The sequence below is a fragment of the Ascaphus truei genome, chromosome 6, assembly GCF_040206685.1.
Source record: "Ascaphus truei isolate aAscTru1 chromosome 6, aAscTru1.hap1, whole genome shotgun sequence".
NCBI lineage: Eukaryota > Metazoa > Chordata > Amphibia > Anura > Ascaphidae > Ascaphus > Ascaphus truei.
This window is the reverse complement of record NC_134488.1, coordinates 51,245,501-51,261,248: the sequence shown is the minus strand read 5'-3', so window position 1 is coordinate 51,261,248 and position 15,748 is coordinate 51,245,501. Positions and strand designations below refer to the sequence as shown.

The window sequence follows — 15,748 nt, the reverse complement described above, 5'->3', positions numbered from 1 at the left end:
CATTACCCTTGTCTAAATTCCTACTTCCTCTAAGAAACAAATAAGGTTAGTTTGGCACGACCTATCCTTCATAAATTCATGCTGACTATAACTAATAATTTTGGTATCTATTATCGCATACTAAACCTTCAAATAGCTTCCCTATTATTGATGTCTGCCTTACAGGTCTCTGTGATCATTCAATCTGAACCCTTTCAGTGTACATCTGCGTCGCCCCAAACGCGGACGCCTGATGGGCCTCCCCAAAACTGCTCCCCTCTGCACAGGACCAGCGTGCTAAGGGTTAACATTCGCTTGTACTTTGTGGAATGGCAACCCCACCCACTGGAATGTTAATGAGCTAAGAGGACACAAAGAACTTTGTATTCGCAACTGCATTTAATCTGAAACCTTTTAGTGCACATCTGTGTTGCCTCAAACATGGACAGCCTTTGGTGCAGCCGAAGGGCAGCTAAAGGGTGTGAGCCTGTGTCGATGGGGTGCTTGAATATTAAATATAACAATGTATAGAAATTAGATATTTAAAGTACTATGCGCCGGCGAGAAGGGTAACAGTTAAGATTTTTCACATTAAGCGCATTTTTCGTTGCAATAATGTTGGCTACATCTCTATACTGTATGTTGTTAAATAATTGGATGAGGTGCAGACAAGATTCAAGAGAATGAACAACTTCAATGCAATTACCTATGTTAATACTGCTTGTTTCCTAATTGGTGTTAGGTAATTTTGTGCCATTGTCTATTACTGAGATACGAAACTCTGAAAAACAAGATGTCAGGAAGTAATTAAAGAAACCACAAAAGCAGATAAGGAACAGAAATATACATGTCTTATCTCTAGAAATGTTTCAAAATTGAAACATTTCTAGGTAAAACAGTTTTGCAAGCAAGCAATGCTGCGTCATAATATAAAATTATGTACTTTGAAGGGATTACTGATTCACAGATTTGAAAAAAACCATATAGATAAAGTCCAAAACAATTATTTAGCTATTTAAAACTAGAGAGAAATTAAGACCCTGAACGGTCTATGTTCTAGGGGTTCTCCTTGGCGCAAAATTGGCTTATGGCTTGTGTGCGATTATGTACCAACCTAAAATATCTCCATCTGCACCATAAATAATTTTTTTATTGCTATTGGTGTACAGATTTAAATGATATGCACTAAAATTGATTTCATATAATTTTTCTATATTGCCAAAATCATCTGCTAAATTCAACCTGGTGTAAACCCTAAAAAGATTCTTAATAGAGGTAGCACTGAATTAAGTTGCTCTGTATCAACACAAAAAATTAGTGCAGAATTCAGTTGCTATGTATCAGCACAGATGTTCCAAAATATATTATTTTCACAGTATGGCTATTATAAATAATATTACACTAGTAACTGATATGTAATAATACTAGCTCCAAATAAAAATTGCACATAATTCTTTCACTTTTAAATTGTATTAATCATGTATTCAACATGTTGCATCAAAAATACTTTCAATTAACGATTTCATCAAATGTATAAAGTCTTTATACATAGGATGTACATTTTTTTAAAGGTTTGTATTATGTTTTACCACTGAATTTTTGATGCCCAAAAAAAGTCAAATAATATCTTAGTACTGTACATAGGTCTTGAAGAGATGTGTGCAGAGGTACATTTAATCGAGACCGATTAGGGTGAAAAAATATTTGGGCTTTATTGCGCCGGTTCCTTTAACAAGGCAACGCATAAAAAAATACACAAAATAAAGTCCTATTCCACTTTAGAGAATAAATAAACCTGTACTCCAGCCCTTTCTAACTGGGTGGGCAGCTAAGCTGGTTACCATCCTAAAAAAATAAATAAAAATAAAATTAAAATAAATATATATTTTTTTTAATTTTATTTTTTATTTTTTATTTTATATATATATATATAAATATATATATATATATATAAATATATATTTATTTTATATATACACACACATATACACACACACACACACACACACACCAGTCCAACAAGAAAGTCTCTTATTTGTTTCTGTTGCAGCTATAGGGGAAGGCCACTTGGTTCTCCTGGGTCAGAATCCATGTGTGCTATGTCTCTGTATCCAGGTATAGAGGTCTTGTCCCCTTGTCTTGCTGTCAGCATACAGTCCTTTTGTGTGCATCAAGACATCATATTTTCCTCAGGTCAGCCCAAAATGTGAGCTAAGGAATTTCTCTCCTGTTTCTCACATCGGGCTTTTCTAAAAGTCCTAATCAGCCAGGTGTTGCCTGTGCAATTAACCAAAACACTGCTGAATTTAGAGTTAGTTTCTCTCAAACAGTGATAAGTCCCTGTTACAAGGTCCTTAAGTGTTTATGATGGAGGTAAGAAAACCAAGTAAGGATGCATGATCCACAGAACCTGAAAATGATGTGTGCTATCTGTACTCTGAATTAAAGGTGTAGGTGTTGGGTAACATAACTATAATAAAGAGGCATTCTTTAGATGTCAAAGGGGGGAAACTTGGTCAACTCTATAGCAAAAAGGTTGCACCAGATTTATCAAAGTGAAAGGTCACAGAGCATACTGTACAATGGTATTATTATTTATTTTTTTTACTTCATTTGCCCCACACTTGCAGTGACAGGTTTTGATACATAGCCCCCAAAGAATGTAAGGAAAATCAAAGGGTTTCTATACATATGCAGGCTTGTTCAGTCAGCTTCTGACTGAATTGCCAGGAGGGCTGAGTGTGTAAATTACTAATCAGGCAGACAAGCTGCAGGTGCAGCCACCTCAACAAGACACGTTCAATACAGAATCAGGCAGAATTGGCCTCCCAGCATGGGGCTTTCATCAATCAGCTGGCGTAGAGTCTCCCTTCAGAAGAGCACAGTTTATGGGTATGAATTTTGTAGTAACCTTATCACTGCCTTATAGGCATAAACATCCAGGTACACAATTTTCCCCCAAATACACACACAGAAATAGAACAAAAATATTCAAGTCCCTGGCGCAATGAAAACAGAAACAATTACGATACCTGTCCAGAGATAAGGTGTGAAAAACAGTCCTGTTAATGAAGGGGATATCCAGATACTTTATCCGATTCTGAGGAGAAAATCAAAAGAGACAGACCATTGCACAGTATTTCTCCACACTGTGGCATGCTGCACAAAACAATTGCCTACTTACAGCAATCTGGTAGGTCAAAAGCAGAAAGTGTGTGTCTTTAAATGCCTCCTCTGACTGTGTTTGCCATACAGGTGGGTCCTTTGATCTCCCATGATCTCCAACAGTTAAGTTTTACCCATAAATAGATACAAAATACTTAGAACAGTACAATTTAAAACATTTATTTTGTGCACAGACCAAAATTACACTTAGGGGCCTATTCTCTAAGCGTTCATAAGCCACTTATCGAGCACTTATTGGCCACAATGCCTGGTGATAAAAGACGTGCAACCAAATGACTTGTACCGGCGCTAATAAACACCTTAATATAATTAAGTGCAATAAACAAATGCAATACTTAAGAGGGATGTGTATCCCAGAAGAACACGCTTCTCCACCTTCCAAGGAATATGTACAGATTCCTTACATGAGTTGATCCACAGGGGGGGGGAAGGGAGCGGTATTCTCAGGAACACACCAAGAAATACAAAATATAAACACAGTGATAGTGCAATATGTTAAGACAAGCGGAGAATGGGTGAATCTTGGCTCTAATGCAATTCCTACTTACAGCATGTAAGATATAAACAGGCAGGGGTCTGACTCTGTCAGGATGACGTCGGTGTGGGGTATACACAGAGAGGGGAACTTGATAGTAGTTAACTTCATGCGGGATAATCTCAAGGTATAACAGCTCAGATTCACGTAGGATAATATGAAAGAAAGACGGACTATAGTATAGACCATAAAGTACAGATTTTTATCTCATCACGCAAGGTGCACAAACGTACTTACAATAAGTACTTGAAAGGTATTCCCGTAGCAGTTTCGTGAGACAGTAGAGGGCTTTTTGGCGATGGTGTGCTGGCTGGATAGCTTCCTTTCGCTTCCACCTCCCCGTCGCGGTATGGCGTCTGACGTCACTTCCGGCGGCACGGGGGATGACAACCGCTGCAAGTGAAGACGTGTGAGGTGTCTGCTGCCTATACCAGCGATCGGCTGAGATTCATCTCCCCCGCTCCCCACCGGTTGTCATCCCCCGTGCCGCCGGAAGTGACGTCAGACGCCATACCGCGACGGGGAGGTGGAAGCGAAGGGAAGCTATCCAGCCAGCACACCATCGCCAAAAAGCCCTCTACTGTCTCACGAAACTGCTACGGGAATACCTTTCAAGTACTTATTGTAAGTACGTTTGTGCACCTTGCGTGATGAGATAAAAATCTGTACTTTATGGTCTATACTATAGTCCGTCTTTCTTTCATATTATCCTACGTGAACCTGAGCTGTTATACCTTGAGATTATCCCGCATGAAGTTAACTACTATCAAGTTCCCCTCTCTGTGTATACCCCACACCGACGTCATCCTGACAGAGTCAGACCCCTGCCTGTTTATATCTTACATGCTGTAAGTAGGAATTGCATTAGAGCCAAGATTCACCCATTCTCCGCTTGTCTTAACATATTGCACTATCACTGTGTTTATATTTTTTATTTCTTGGTGTGTTCCTGAGAATACCGCTCCCTTCCCCCCCCCTGTGGATCAACTCATGGTGATAAAAGACTGCATGGCCAAAATTTTGAGCCTTCAAAAAAAAAAAAAAAAAAAAACATGTGACTGGCAATAAGCCACTTATCGGCCGGTTCTGAAACTCGTGCAATTCTAGTAGCCTTGATTAGCTTATCGAGGCCTATCGCAGCTCTAGAATGGCGAGTTTCTCCCAAAATCCTCACGCCAAGAAAAGTTGGAGTGAAGGTGCTGAGAACCTGCTGAGAGGCGGCGAGACAGGACTTGGAATTTTTTTGTCCCCCGGACACCGACAGGGACTACTCGAGGGCCCATGGTGTTTATTGTGGATAGCAGGGGTGGGTGAAGGGGGTGACTGGCCCTTCGTGGGTAGCGGGATGGGAAAACCCCTTCATCATTATCTTAGCGGTTAGAATCTCACTCGATTCCCGGATCCAACTCTTGGGGTGTCCTATAGCTCTGGAACCCCGATACATAGATACATTCTGTAAAGACTTTCTCCAGCAAACCCAGCCTGAAACTTACAGCTTTGAAATCTCCCGGTCCCAGCACCCCAGTAAAGGCAAAAGACAAATACATCTTTAATGTCGCATAATTTGCACACAGAAATGCATTTAGGACATCTGGGTCCATGAGCTGACACTCCAGGACCTCAACACATGGATCAGGGGTAACCAAGTGGGCTGAACCTTTATTTGTGAGCCTGGTTAACCCTTTCACCATCACAGGGAGGAATATTTAACTGTAGAAATAGAACCCCAAACAATATTTACTCTTATTAGCATCTGTTTTAACACATTGCGGTCTCTTCTCTCCCCTTTAATGCATTAACTAAACCACCAGTATGGAAATGACAGTATAAACCTTGTCTGTCTACGAGCATTGAGGCATATTTATCAAAATCTCCCAACTCCAAATTTGGGACATAATTGATAATATGCACACTTGTCAAGGAAAAACAATCCAAATAAAACCAATGATTGATTAATATGTTATACTATTATTGCCCCAGTTCACCCACTGAAGATTTTGATAAATTGAGTCTGACATGTCAACGGTTCTTTACATTTAATCGTTCCCATGCTGTTTAGAACCTAATTAATAACCAGATATCTGTGGGTTATTAGTCAGTGCAAATTCAACTCTTTCCTATGGAAGTTATTCCCAATATTAAAAGATGTATTTTATATTTCCTGAAACAATATGGGTCCCTCTGTTCTATAGGCAAATATGGTTCTATCTGTATTCATTCTTACAATGCTATCAAAAGCTACACTTATTTGTTTGTGTTCTTTCCACCTTTAATCACTTTAAATGATTATCTGTTTAAATGCCTATAGTTTATAATTTAGTAGTTTAATTTCTATTTTAATAGTATGCCTTAAAGCCATAACTGAAGAATCTCCATGGCTACCTCAATTGCTGCCCCCAATAGTTTTGCCACTGCACTTGAATGCAAAACAACATAATCCTGATTAACAGGCAAAGCTCTATAGATTGAATTTCAAGAGGTTTATACTATAAAAAGGAAAGGGACAGAAAAGATTTCTTTTAAAATCAATGATTTTTTCTCTATAGGAGTAGAGAAACTGTACATCTGTAAATAAAAGGTCATTATATTCAGCACCTTCAAATACTATCACACTTTGACCACTGTTGCTCTGTGATTTATATGATCCTTGCGCTTAACTGTTCTTTCCCTCTTTCTATCCCATATCTTTTACAAACTCATCTGCCTCTCTATTTTTTGCCTTCCTCATATTTCTCTCAATTTATTCTATCACAGTCTTTTCCTCCTTTTTCTTATCTGTTCTTTTTATATCTATCTATTCCGCTTCTTATGTATCTCTGTTGTTTGTACCTCTTTCTTCAATTACCTCTCTCCCCTTTTATCTATTTTTTACTCTTATTTTCCCTTTCCTTTCTCTGCCTCTTTTTCACTCACACGTTCCTCTTCACTATTTTCTCTTATTTTAGTATTTTTTTACCTTCAGTTTTTTTTCATAATTCTCACCATCTATTTATTTCCCTGCCTTTGGGTTTATCTTTCCTTTTGCTCTTTCCCACACTTCATTCTCTCTTGTACTCTATTTGTTGCAGACCCTGTTGCTGGACGGGAAGCGGGAGAGTATAATCAGCACACTCTTTGTATCCTCTTCGGACATAGAGAATGGACAGAGTATAACGTGCCGTGCTACTAATAAGGCTGTGCCAAGTGGAAAGGATACAACTGTAACTATCAACATCCAACGTGAGTCCAGTCGGATTATATTTGAAAGTAGGATACAAGAACAATGAATATGTTAACACTAGAGTTTCCCAAGCTATCTCTGGCCCCATAACACCAGGAGTACAAATAACTTGTGACTTTTGCAGCATCTCCAAGGATTTAGGATCACCTTATTACAGATGGATTGACTTCAAACAATGTTGATCAGAGAAGTGGTTACTGTTGGTTTGAATGGGTTGCTGGTTCTGTATTTCCGTAGCCCAAGCTTGTATCAGAATAAAACTCAGGAACATCAATGAAAACTAAGGAGGCAACAGTCACACACATAGAGGATGAATTTGAGTTGGCTAATGACACTGGAGTGATAGTGCAAACTCATTGTGCAGGCCCTAAATGGGGGTTTGCACCTCGTTAAAAAAAAAAGACCCGATTAAGAGTTGGTCAAAAATAGGTGCTAAACACTGCTTGTGGGAAGTAGTTAATCTAATCACTAGACAGGCGGAGCCGAGGCGTGCCTTTTCCCAATTTATTTAAATTAGCTCAACAGGGGCATTCACACATTAAATTGCAAGTGTTTCTTATTAGTGGCCAATTTAAAGTTGGTTTATCACCTGTTCTTAATTTAAGAACACGTCTTAACTGCACAAAACTAAACCAAATAACACTTCTTAACTATGCACCAACAGAAACAAATTTAGCTACACTATAAGACTCCACCATTTCTGCAACTTATTTTGGAAGCTATGGCTGCAATAGCTGCTTTAGCTGCTTTTTTTCCATACACAGGCGCTACTTGGTCAATGCTTGCTCTTCAGGAAAATAGACCTAGAATACTCGCTATCTATCTTAATGTCTTGTAAAGTGCATACACAGAGCAAACCCTGCTCCGATGTGTTTTTTAAAATCTCCACAGATGGAGCGAAGAATTAGTCACGGTTCGGAAAAACAACCCCTGCAGAAGAATAGAAAGAATTAAGAGTTGGAGTTTGTTTTGAGTATGTAACATTAGCAGTGACAATGAGCACTTTGACTTTGTTTAATTTGTACTTTCTTTTCTGTTCTTCTTAGCATGAGAAATCATCCACACAGGCTTCAATGACATCATTAATTACTATGGTTTACTTCCCCACTAATAGTACAGTCGATCAATGGTCATTTCAGCATCCGTTGCAGATTTCAATTCCCCGGGCTAGATGATATAATTTGATTAAGGCAACGCGTTGGTCCAACATTTTTCTCTGAACAATTTACAAAAACATTGGCTAATACTGATCTCTTAACCGGGGGGGGGGGGATGTTTGAAGTTAAGCTTGCATCTGCACAGCTATTAAACATACCCTACATAATTGAAGAAGTCGTAAAAATGGCCAGGAAGGTGATAACATGGCTAAGCATTTTCAATTTATTGGATTTCCAATTACTAAACCTGGATGCATCTACCCCATTACACTCGTACATTTCCCTGGCAGACTTGCAAAGATCATCCTCTTTAAAGTTACAATTTTCACTTAGCTCCACTTAAGGCTATTCAGGTTAGTACAGGGACTTAACCTAACGTTGTTTAGGTCATATCTAAAGGTTGGAGTAGCTCCATCCAGACCCTGAAATGAGAGAGAGAGATGTGCTCATTTTGGAGGCAGAAGTTGATGTAATGTTAAGCACATCAGTTTTATTGGTAGTTTTGGCACATATAGGTGAGTACAGTTGTAGCCAATTCACACCATGTCAGTCAGGGAAGGTGCTACCACTAGTGGTGATACCACTAGGGCGGCAAATTTGGGGGGAGTGGGTGGCAGCGGGAGAGTAGGACAATGGCAGAAGCGAACAGGGTGGCAGAAGAGGAGGATGTCAGGCAGCAATGGGAGAAGAGGACTGAGGACCACAGGAGCAGAGCAGAACAGCCGGGGAGGATAGCGCCACAGCTGTCTGACCCAGAAGTTTTTACTAACTTCTAATGCTTCTGCTACAGCACCCTCCTCCCCAGCTATCCTACTATGCTCCCGTGGTCCTAGGTCCTCTCCCTCTGCTGCCCAGCTCTGCCCCTGCCATTCTCCCAACTCTTCTCCCATTGCCACCTGGCATCCTTCTTCTCTGCCCTCTTCTCCCACCACCTGACATCCTCCTCCTCTGTCCTTTTCTCCCGCTGCAGCCCGCCATTCTCCTACGCTGTCCTGCTCCACCTCAGACCACCAAAGCCAGGTAGGTGAGAGGTGGAGGAGGGGGGAGCGGAAGAGGAGAAGGAGGGCTTGAGAAAAGAGGAGGAGGAGAGGAGAAGAGAAGGGGAGAGAGAAGGAGAGGAGAAGTAGTGGGGTGAGATAAGGAGAGGATGAGAAAGGAAGAGAAGGAGGGGGTGAGAGGAGGAGAAGGAGGGGATGAGGAAGAGGAGAATCAGGGGGTGAGGAAGAGGAGAAGCATGGGGGTGAGAGAGAAAGAGGAGAATGATGGGCTGGCAGGAGAAGAAGGGGGATGAGAGGAGGATGAGGATGGTGGTAAGTGAAGCAGAGGAGGAGGGTGAGAGGAGGAGGTGGGTGAGAGAGCAGGAGGAGGAAGAGCCTCCTCTGTCCTCTTCTCCTGCTGCCACCTGCCATTTTCATCACTGTAAATCAAAGAGTCACGAAACTGAAAGTCCAGAATTAGTGCTACACAGTTGAAGCAGAATCAATGTAATCAAAATATCTGTGCTGAATCCAGGGCCGCCAACAGAAATTGTGGGGCCCGGGACAAACATTTTAAGCAGCCCCCCGTACTCCCCGTCGTCAGTATTGCCCGTTAAGCCTGAAGGTGTGGACTTAAGAATGGGGCTTAGAACTATTTAAAAGTTTTGCCATACAGATAATATATTAGTGCTTTTACAGTGGTTCCACACCTACAATATGAAGACAGTAACGTGTATTTAACAAACAGTTTGTTGAAAACTACTCCAGCACACACAGATCTCTCCCAACAACATTGTGTAGCCATGTGTAAAATTGGTGTACATATCTCTTTCTCATGCTGGCAGTAAACCTGGTAAGTATGCAGGAATGCCAGTAGTTATCATGGAGGTTTGCCCTCACACCCTTGTGAGGTGTCATATGTCCCATAGGAAGTGACAACATGCTGTGTGTCCACGGTTAGTGACATCAGAGATGTGCCTGTTCCTAGGTGATATAAGACACAGCACTGTCTAAAGTTAGTAGAGTTCCTGTTGTTGGCTGCCTCTGTTCAGTAAGAGGCACATGGAGGTCTGCAACATTGTTGCAGTAGTCTGATGCAGAGCTGTGAGTCTGGCAGCACAAGGCAGACAGAGAAGCTGGTGAATCTCCCTTAGGGGAGAGGTGGAAGCAACTCCATTAGAAACGGAGGAACCTTTCAGAGGGAAGCAGCTGAACAATGGAGGGCTGATTACACCCCATTGTGGAGGGCAGCTGGCCCACCGTGCAATAAAGATGTTGCTGATAAAAGAAACCCTCGTGTGTAAGTGTGGAGTGATTACACAGGGGGCTGCACCACAGAGGAGTTCCTCGTCAGACTCATCCCCAAGCGGACGCCGGGATCCTGATGAGGTGGAGGCACTGCACTGGATCTAGGTAGGACTCAAACACACTACCTCAGCTGCCTGTCTGGGTTGGCAAATCCCCATACACCATCATGCGGGAGACTCAGGAGTCCTGTAGCCAACATGTGCACCACCAGACATTACACTGTAAGGGGGACTGGTTAGACCACAGGGGCCAATGTGAGATTGGGTGGGTCAGGCCAGGTTCCCAAAAACCGTTACATTTGGAAGCGCTGCTGAGATACCTGTCAACAGGACAGGCTTTAGCTAGGTCACTTGGAAACAGGGAGAAGTGTCTGCTGCCACTTTGTGCTGCGTTGGGACGGACCTAGGGGCGGTCAAGGGGGCTGATGGCGTGTGTCAGTTCGCAGGGACGACCTAGGGGCCTGAAAGTAGTTGGGGGTTTGGAGCCGGGCTATAGCTGTCCTAGTCACCGTGAGGTAGCGCTAGTTGGTAGGATGCCTAAAGGGATAGCCTGTTAACGTGGTCAGGAAACCTGGAGAGGGTCTGCGCTAGGCTAACCAAGACAGGTAGACGCCCCAAGTACTGCATGGGAGCCCCAGAGTACTCTAGCCCATTCCAGACCTCTTACCGTAGGGAGCACAGACTGGGACGAAGGAGATACAGTAGACACTGAGAGAGTGAGCCTAGCCTGAGGTAGTGCATACATGAGTCCAGCCTACATTAGGTACACAAGGTGGTGCATCAGGGCAATCTTTATTGTACCTGTATGGCAGCTGCCCCGCAGAGAGGAGCTCCATATACAATCAGAACAAACACCGCAACGCAAGATGGCGACGGCGTTGGAGTCAGTAGTAATGCTCAATCAGTCCGTTGTGTGTAAAGAGGACAGGGGACAATTGATGAAGCGGTACTACAGTCTTCATCAGAAAGACGGAGAGGAGCTATTTGAGTTCCTCCTGCGGATTGGAGCAGTCTTGTGGGAGATGCGGAGAAGGGATCATATTACGGCCACCAAAGTGGATGTGTTCTGTTGTGATCAATTTCTGAGTGGAGCAATACCTGACCATCCTGTTGTGGTCATGATGAGGTGCTCTTGGATGCGGGGTGACCCCCTTTCCTGGAAGTGGCTAGTGGAGAAGATAGAGAAACACGAAGTTACAGCTGCTGCTAATATGGATAGCAGAGCGACCCAAAATGGCGGTTCCCGCTTCCCTGGGAGACCGCGTGAGCCAGTTGCAGAAAATGCTGCAAATGCTAAAATTGCAGAAACTTGTCCGGGATTGGCGGGAAAACCTAAACCCCACCCCCGCCAGCCGAGTGACGCCGTGCAGAGCCAGAGTCACTCCTTGAAAGAGTGTGCCGCACCTCCTTTAAATTCCACCAGGGGGAGCGAGAGTTTTGAGCAGTCATCAGCCATTTCTGTTAACCAGGAGGAGGAGCCGGGACTCTAGGTCACTATGAGTCCTGCTGAAGTTCAGGCTGTCTTCAGGGAGAAGTTACTTAGTGCCTCCCATGACCAACACCCAGCTGTGGTGATGCCCCAGCCGGCGGACCACACCAGTGAAGCTGGAGATAAGGAATCACCTGCCCCGTTATCTATGGAACAGGAGAGACCACTGTGCAAAGTGTCTCCTGTAACCAGCACAACAAAGAGCGAGATAGACATTGGGGTATATCCCTATTTATTGCCAGGAGGCTCCCTGGTAGTCAAGGCGGGAGCGGACACAGCCATGCTGACGGCTGAAGCCCCGCGTGCGGCCTGCACCGAACCAGTTGATCCCAGAGAATGGGGATCGCTCCTAATGATCGCAATGGAGCCTAGAGAGAAAGGGGTCTATAACCGCGGTGAGAACCCGGAACCTCACCGTCGGTCCCCTGCGGAAGTGCCGCTACTAGCGTCGGAGTCTGCTTCATCGGACGAGGAGCAGGCAAGCCCGACATCAGTGGTGATGCGCCTACCGGCAGACCACTACAGCGGTGCTGCAAAAGAACCAGCACTTACCTGTGTCGCAGCGGAGCGGAGTCTCGAGGTGCCGAGATCGCCTGTGCGGAGACAACCGGAGCGGCGGAGTCCCACGGCCGTGGTGACTTACAGCGCGGAAGGAGGAGAAGATTCCATCCTGAGCCGACGGAGCGGTGAGATACATCCTTACTCTCCCCAGGCGCCGGTGGTGGCAACGGCGGAGGAAGGCCTAGCCCAGGCCCGAACGGAGCGGAGAGCAGAACCATCACTTCCGGCGGCGGATGTCGTTGTGGAGGAAGAGATCCCGAATGGGGATCCATCGCAAGATGGCGGAGTATCCGGTTCCGGTGATGACGTCATTTCCGGCGGAGGTAGCAGAACGACAAGAGAGAGAACCACAACGCCTCGGCGATCGGGCAGTGCTTCCCAATCACCTGTGTCAACAAAGAGCTGGCAGGCTGCGAGGAGAGCTGAGACGGGTGAGGCCCAACCAGCGGCACGTCCGCACAATGATACGGGACTATCCGAAGGCAGAGAGCGGATCGGAACCCCGCGGATGCCCATTTCCTGTTCCTATGCCCAACCCCATGCCCTAGCTAAAGCCCCTGTCCCTGTCACCTTTTCCTGTGGGTCCACATCCAGTTTGGGAGTGTCGGAAGGGTCCCAGGGAATCGGTGAGGAACGGACTGGGGAGAGACTGAACAGCTATGCCTCTGATGGTGGGTCGAGGGGTGGAGGGCAGTTGGGAAAAGTATCCGAGTCCCGATGGGTACCTAGTGTGGCTGTAGTTAAGTCTCAGGATAGCTCCAAACAAGAGAGGTGGTCTAGTCCTCTTTCATCAAGGACCTGTGGGGTATCTTCTTGGGGGGATACAGAGGAGGGGGACTCACTAGAGTGGGGGTCTGAGGAACGTAAGGAGACCCGATGGTGGGCTCCCTTATTTGAGGGATACGTGGGGTGGATGGACCGCACACGGTTCTTACTACAGAAAGAGGACGTAGTGGACTATTGGTGGGCGGTGGGGGAATTTACACCGGCCCAGAGGAAGAGGGAGATGCAGGAATGATGGTTTCAGATATGTCAGCATAATATAGAGCCTATGGGGCCTGGGATATTATCTGACCCAGTGGACACAGACGAGCCCCTGTCATGGGTGTTGCCAGGGAGGGCAGGGAACGCAGAGCTGACTAGGAGCAGCCGGGCCGAGAGGGCTATTATAGCCAAGTACAAACACTCGCATGGCCTGGAATACCCATACATCTCTGAGCCCCTCATGGAGGGAGAAATTGAGTTTAAGATGGGTTCCACTGGTGAGGATAGGGGATATGGCACTGATGAGGAGGAAGGATCAAGGGAAGAAGATTGGGATCCTGGCGGGTTACATGAGAAGTGTCACCCAGATGGTTACAGCATGGCTGCTTTAAACCCAGTGGACCATGCTATGCGCAAGCCACCTTAAGAGGGTATGGTAGTGCCACTAATGGATACTCCATCAGGGAGTAATCCTGGTTGTTATCATCTAAAGTTAGGATGTATCTGTTATATGTTATAATAAGAGATATGTACTGTAATGTGTATTGTTGTGTTTTGCAGTGCTACCTGAAGGAAGGTTCCGCAAATTTAGATCCCAGCCGGGTCGTTGGGTTCCACCAGGGGGAGAATGTAGCCATGTATAAAATTGGTGTCTCTTTGATAAAGCGCTTCTACAGCGCGAAACGCGTCAGAGTTACCCTCTGTTTTTGTAGCCCGGTCTACCAATGCCATAAATTAAAGCATTTTTTAATTTTCAAGCAGCCTCCAGCCCTTTCATTTTTTCTGCAGTGCTCCACCACTTTCTTCTCTACTTGGATAAAATTGGTGTACATATCTCTTTCTCATGCTGGCAGTAAACCTGGTAAGTATGCAGGAATGCCAGTAGTTATCATGGAGGTTTGCCCTCACACCCTGGTGAGGTGTCATATGTCCCATAGGAAGTGACAACATGCTGTGTGTCCACGGTTAGTGACATCAGAGATGTGCCTGTTCCTAGGTGATATAAGACACAGCACTGTCTAAAGTTAGTAGAGTTCCTATTGTTGGCTGCCTCTATTCAGTAAGAGGCACATGGAGGTCTGCAACATTGTTGCAGTAGTCTGATGCAGAGCTGTGAGTCTGGCAGCACAAGGCAGACAGAGAAGCTGGTTAATCTCCCTTAGGGGAGAGGTGGAAGCAACTCCATTAGAAACGGAGGAACCTTTCAGCGGGAAGCAGCTGAACAATGGAGGGCTGATTACACCCCATTGTGGAGGGCAGCTGGCCCACCGTGCAATAAAGATGTTGCTGATAAAAGAAACCCTCGTGTGTAAGTGTGGAGTGATTACACAGGGGGCTGCACCACAGAGGAGTTCCTCGTCAGACTCATCCCCAAGCGGACACCGGGATCCTGATGAGGTGGAGGTGCTGCACTGGATCTAGGTAGGACTCAAGCACACTACCTCAGCTGCCTGTCTGGGTTGGCAAATCCCCATACACCATCATGCGGGAGACTCAGGAGTCCTGTAGCCAACAGGTGCACCACCAGACATCACACTGTAATGGGGACTGGTTAGACCACAGGGGCCAATGTGAGATTGGGTGGGTCAGGCCAGGTTCAGAAAAACCGTTACAATTGTAATACATTTTCAGCCAACTATTTGGAGCCACATGCCACTACTAAATAATACTGTTATTATTATTGACAAATCTTGAATTAACCCTAAAGGTTAAAAGATAAAGCATGAAGTGGAACAATGAATGTAGGAGAACACATTTATGCTAAACAATGTAAGAAAAGCTCTTAAGTCCCTATTAATTTAAATGTTTATGTTATATTTAGGCTTTGATAGTAGAAAGGACAGAGTGAGATATTGGGTATGCAAATTAAAAAGAGTGGTAATTTTTACCGGCCAGTACCTTAATAGTGTATTACTTAATTTTTAACTACTACTATATAAGACATCAGAAAACCCAGTGATTTAAGGAATCTGTCTATGTACTGTACAGTCGCAATGTCACTTTAAGTCTGTTCTCTCACTCTGCAGGACGAAAAGTAACATAGAGACAGTATCGGCACAGGGCCTATTAAGTCTGTCCCTGTCACTGCAGGGTGACATGTAGCATGGAACTGAAGGGATCTGTGGACCATTAACTCTGTCCCACTCACCACAGGATCATATAGTGGCACAAAGCAGAAGGGACCTCTGGCCAATTAACTTGGTCCCTCTCACTACTGGGTGACCTAGTAACTGACAGATAGAAGTGCCCTACATGCCTTCCTTATCTCTTTCTAAATACTCTGAAAATTCTTCCCAGCATTGAATGGGTAGCAAAATAAATAATTCTCGAATTCTCTTTCTCTGCATGCCTT

At 44.6% G+C, this 15,748-nt stretch overlaps 1 protein-coding gene across 3 annotated transcripts in view; it reads left to right on the top strand.

Annotated features, from left to right (window-relative positions):
* KIRREL3 (kirre like nephrin family adhesion molecule 3) overlaps positions 1 to 15,748 on the top strand; it is a 945,792-nt gene that overhangs the window by 813,613 nt on the left and 116,431 nt on the right. For all 3 annotated transcript variants that reach the window (XM_075604274.1, XM_075604275.1, XM_075604273.1), the window contains one exon: positions 6,769 to 6,919. In XM_075604274.1, the coding sequence (XP_075460389.1) occupies positions 6,769 to 6,919 (151 nt within the window). The remainder of the gene's footprint in view (positions 1 to 6,768; positions 6,920 to 15,748) is intronic.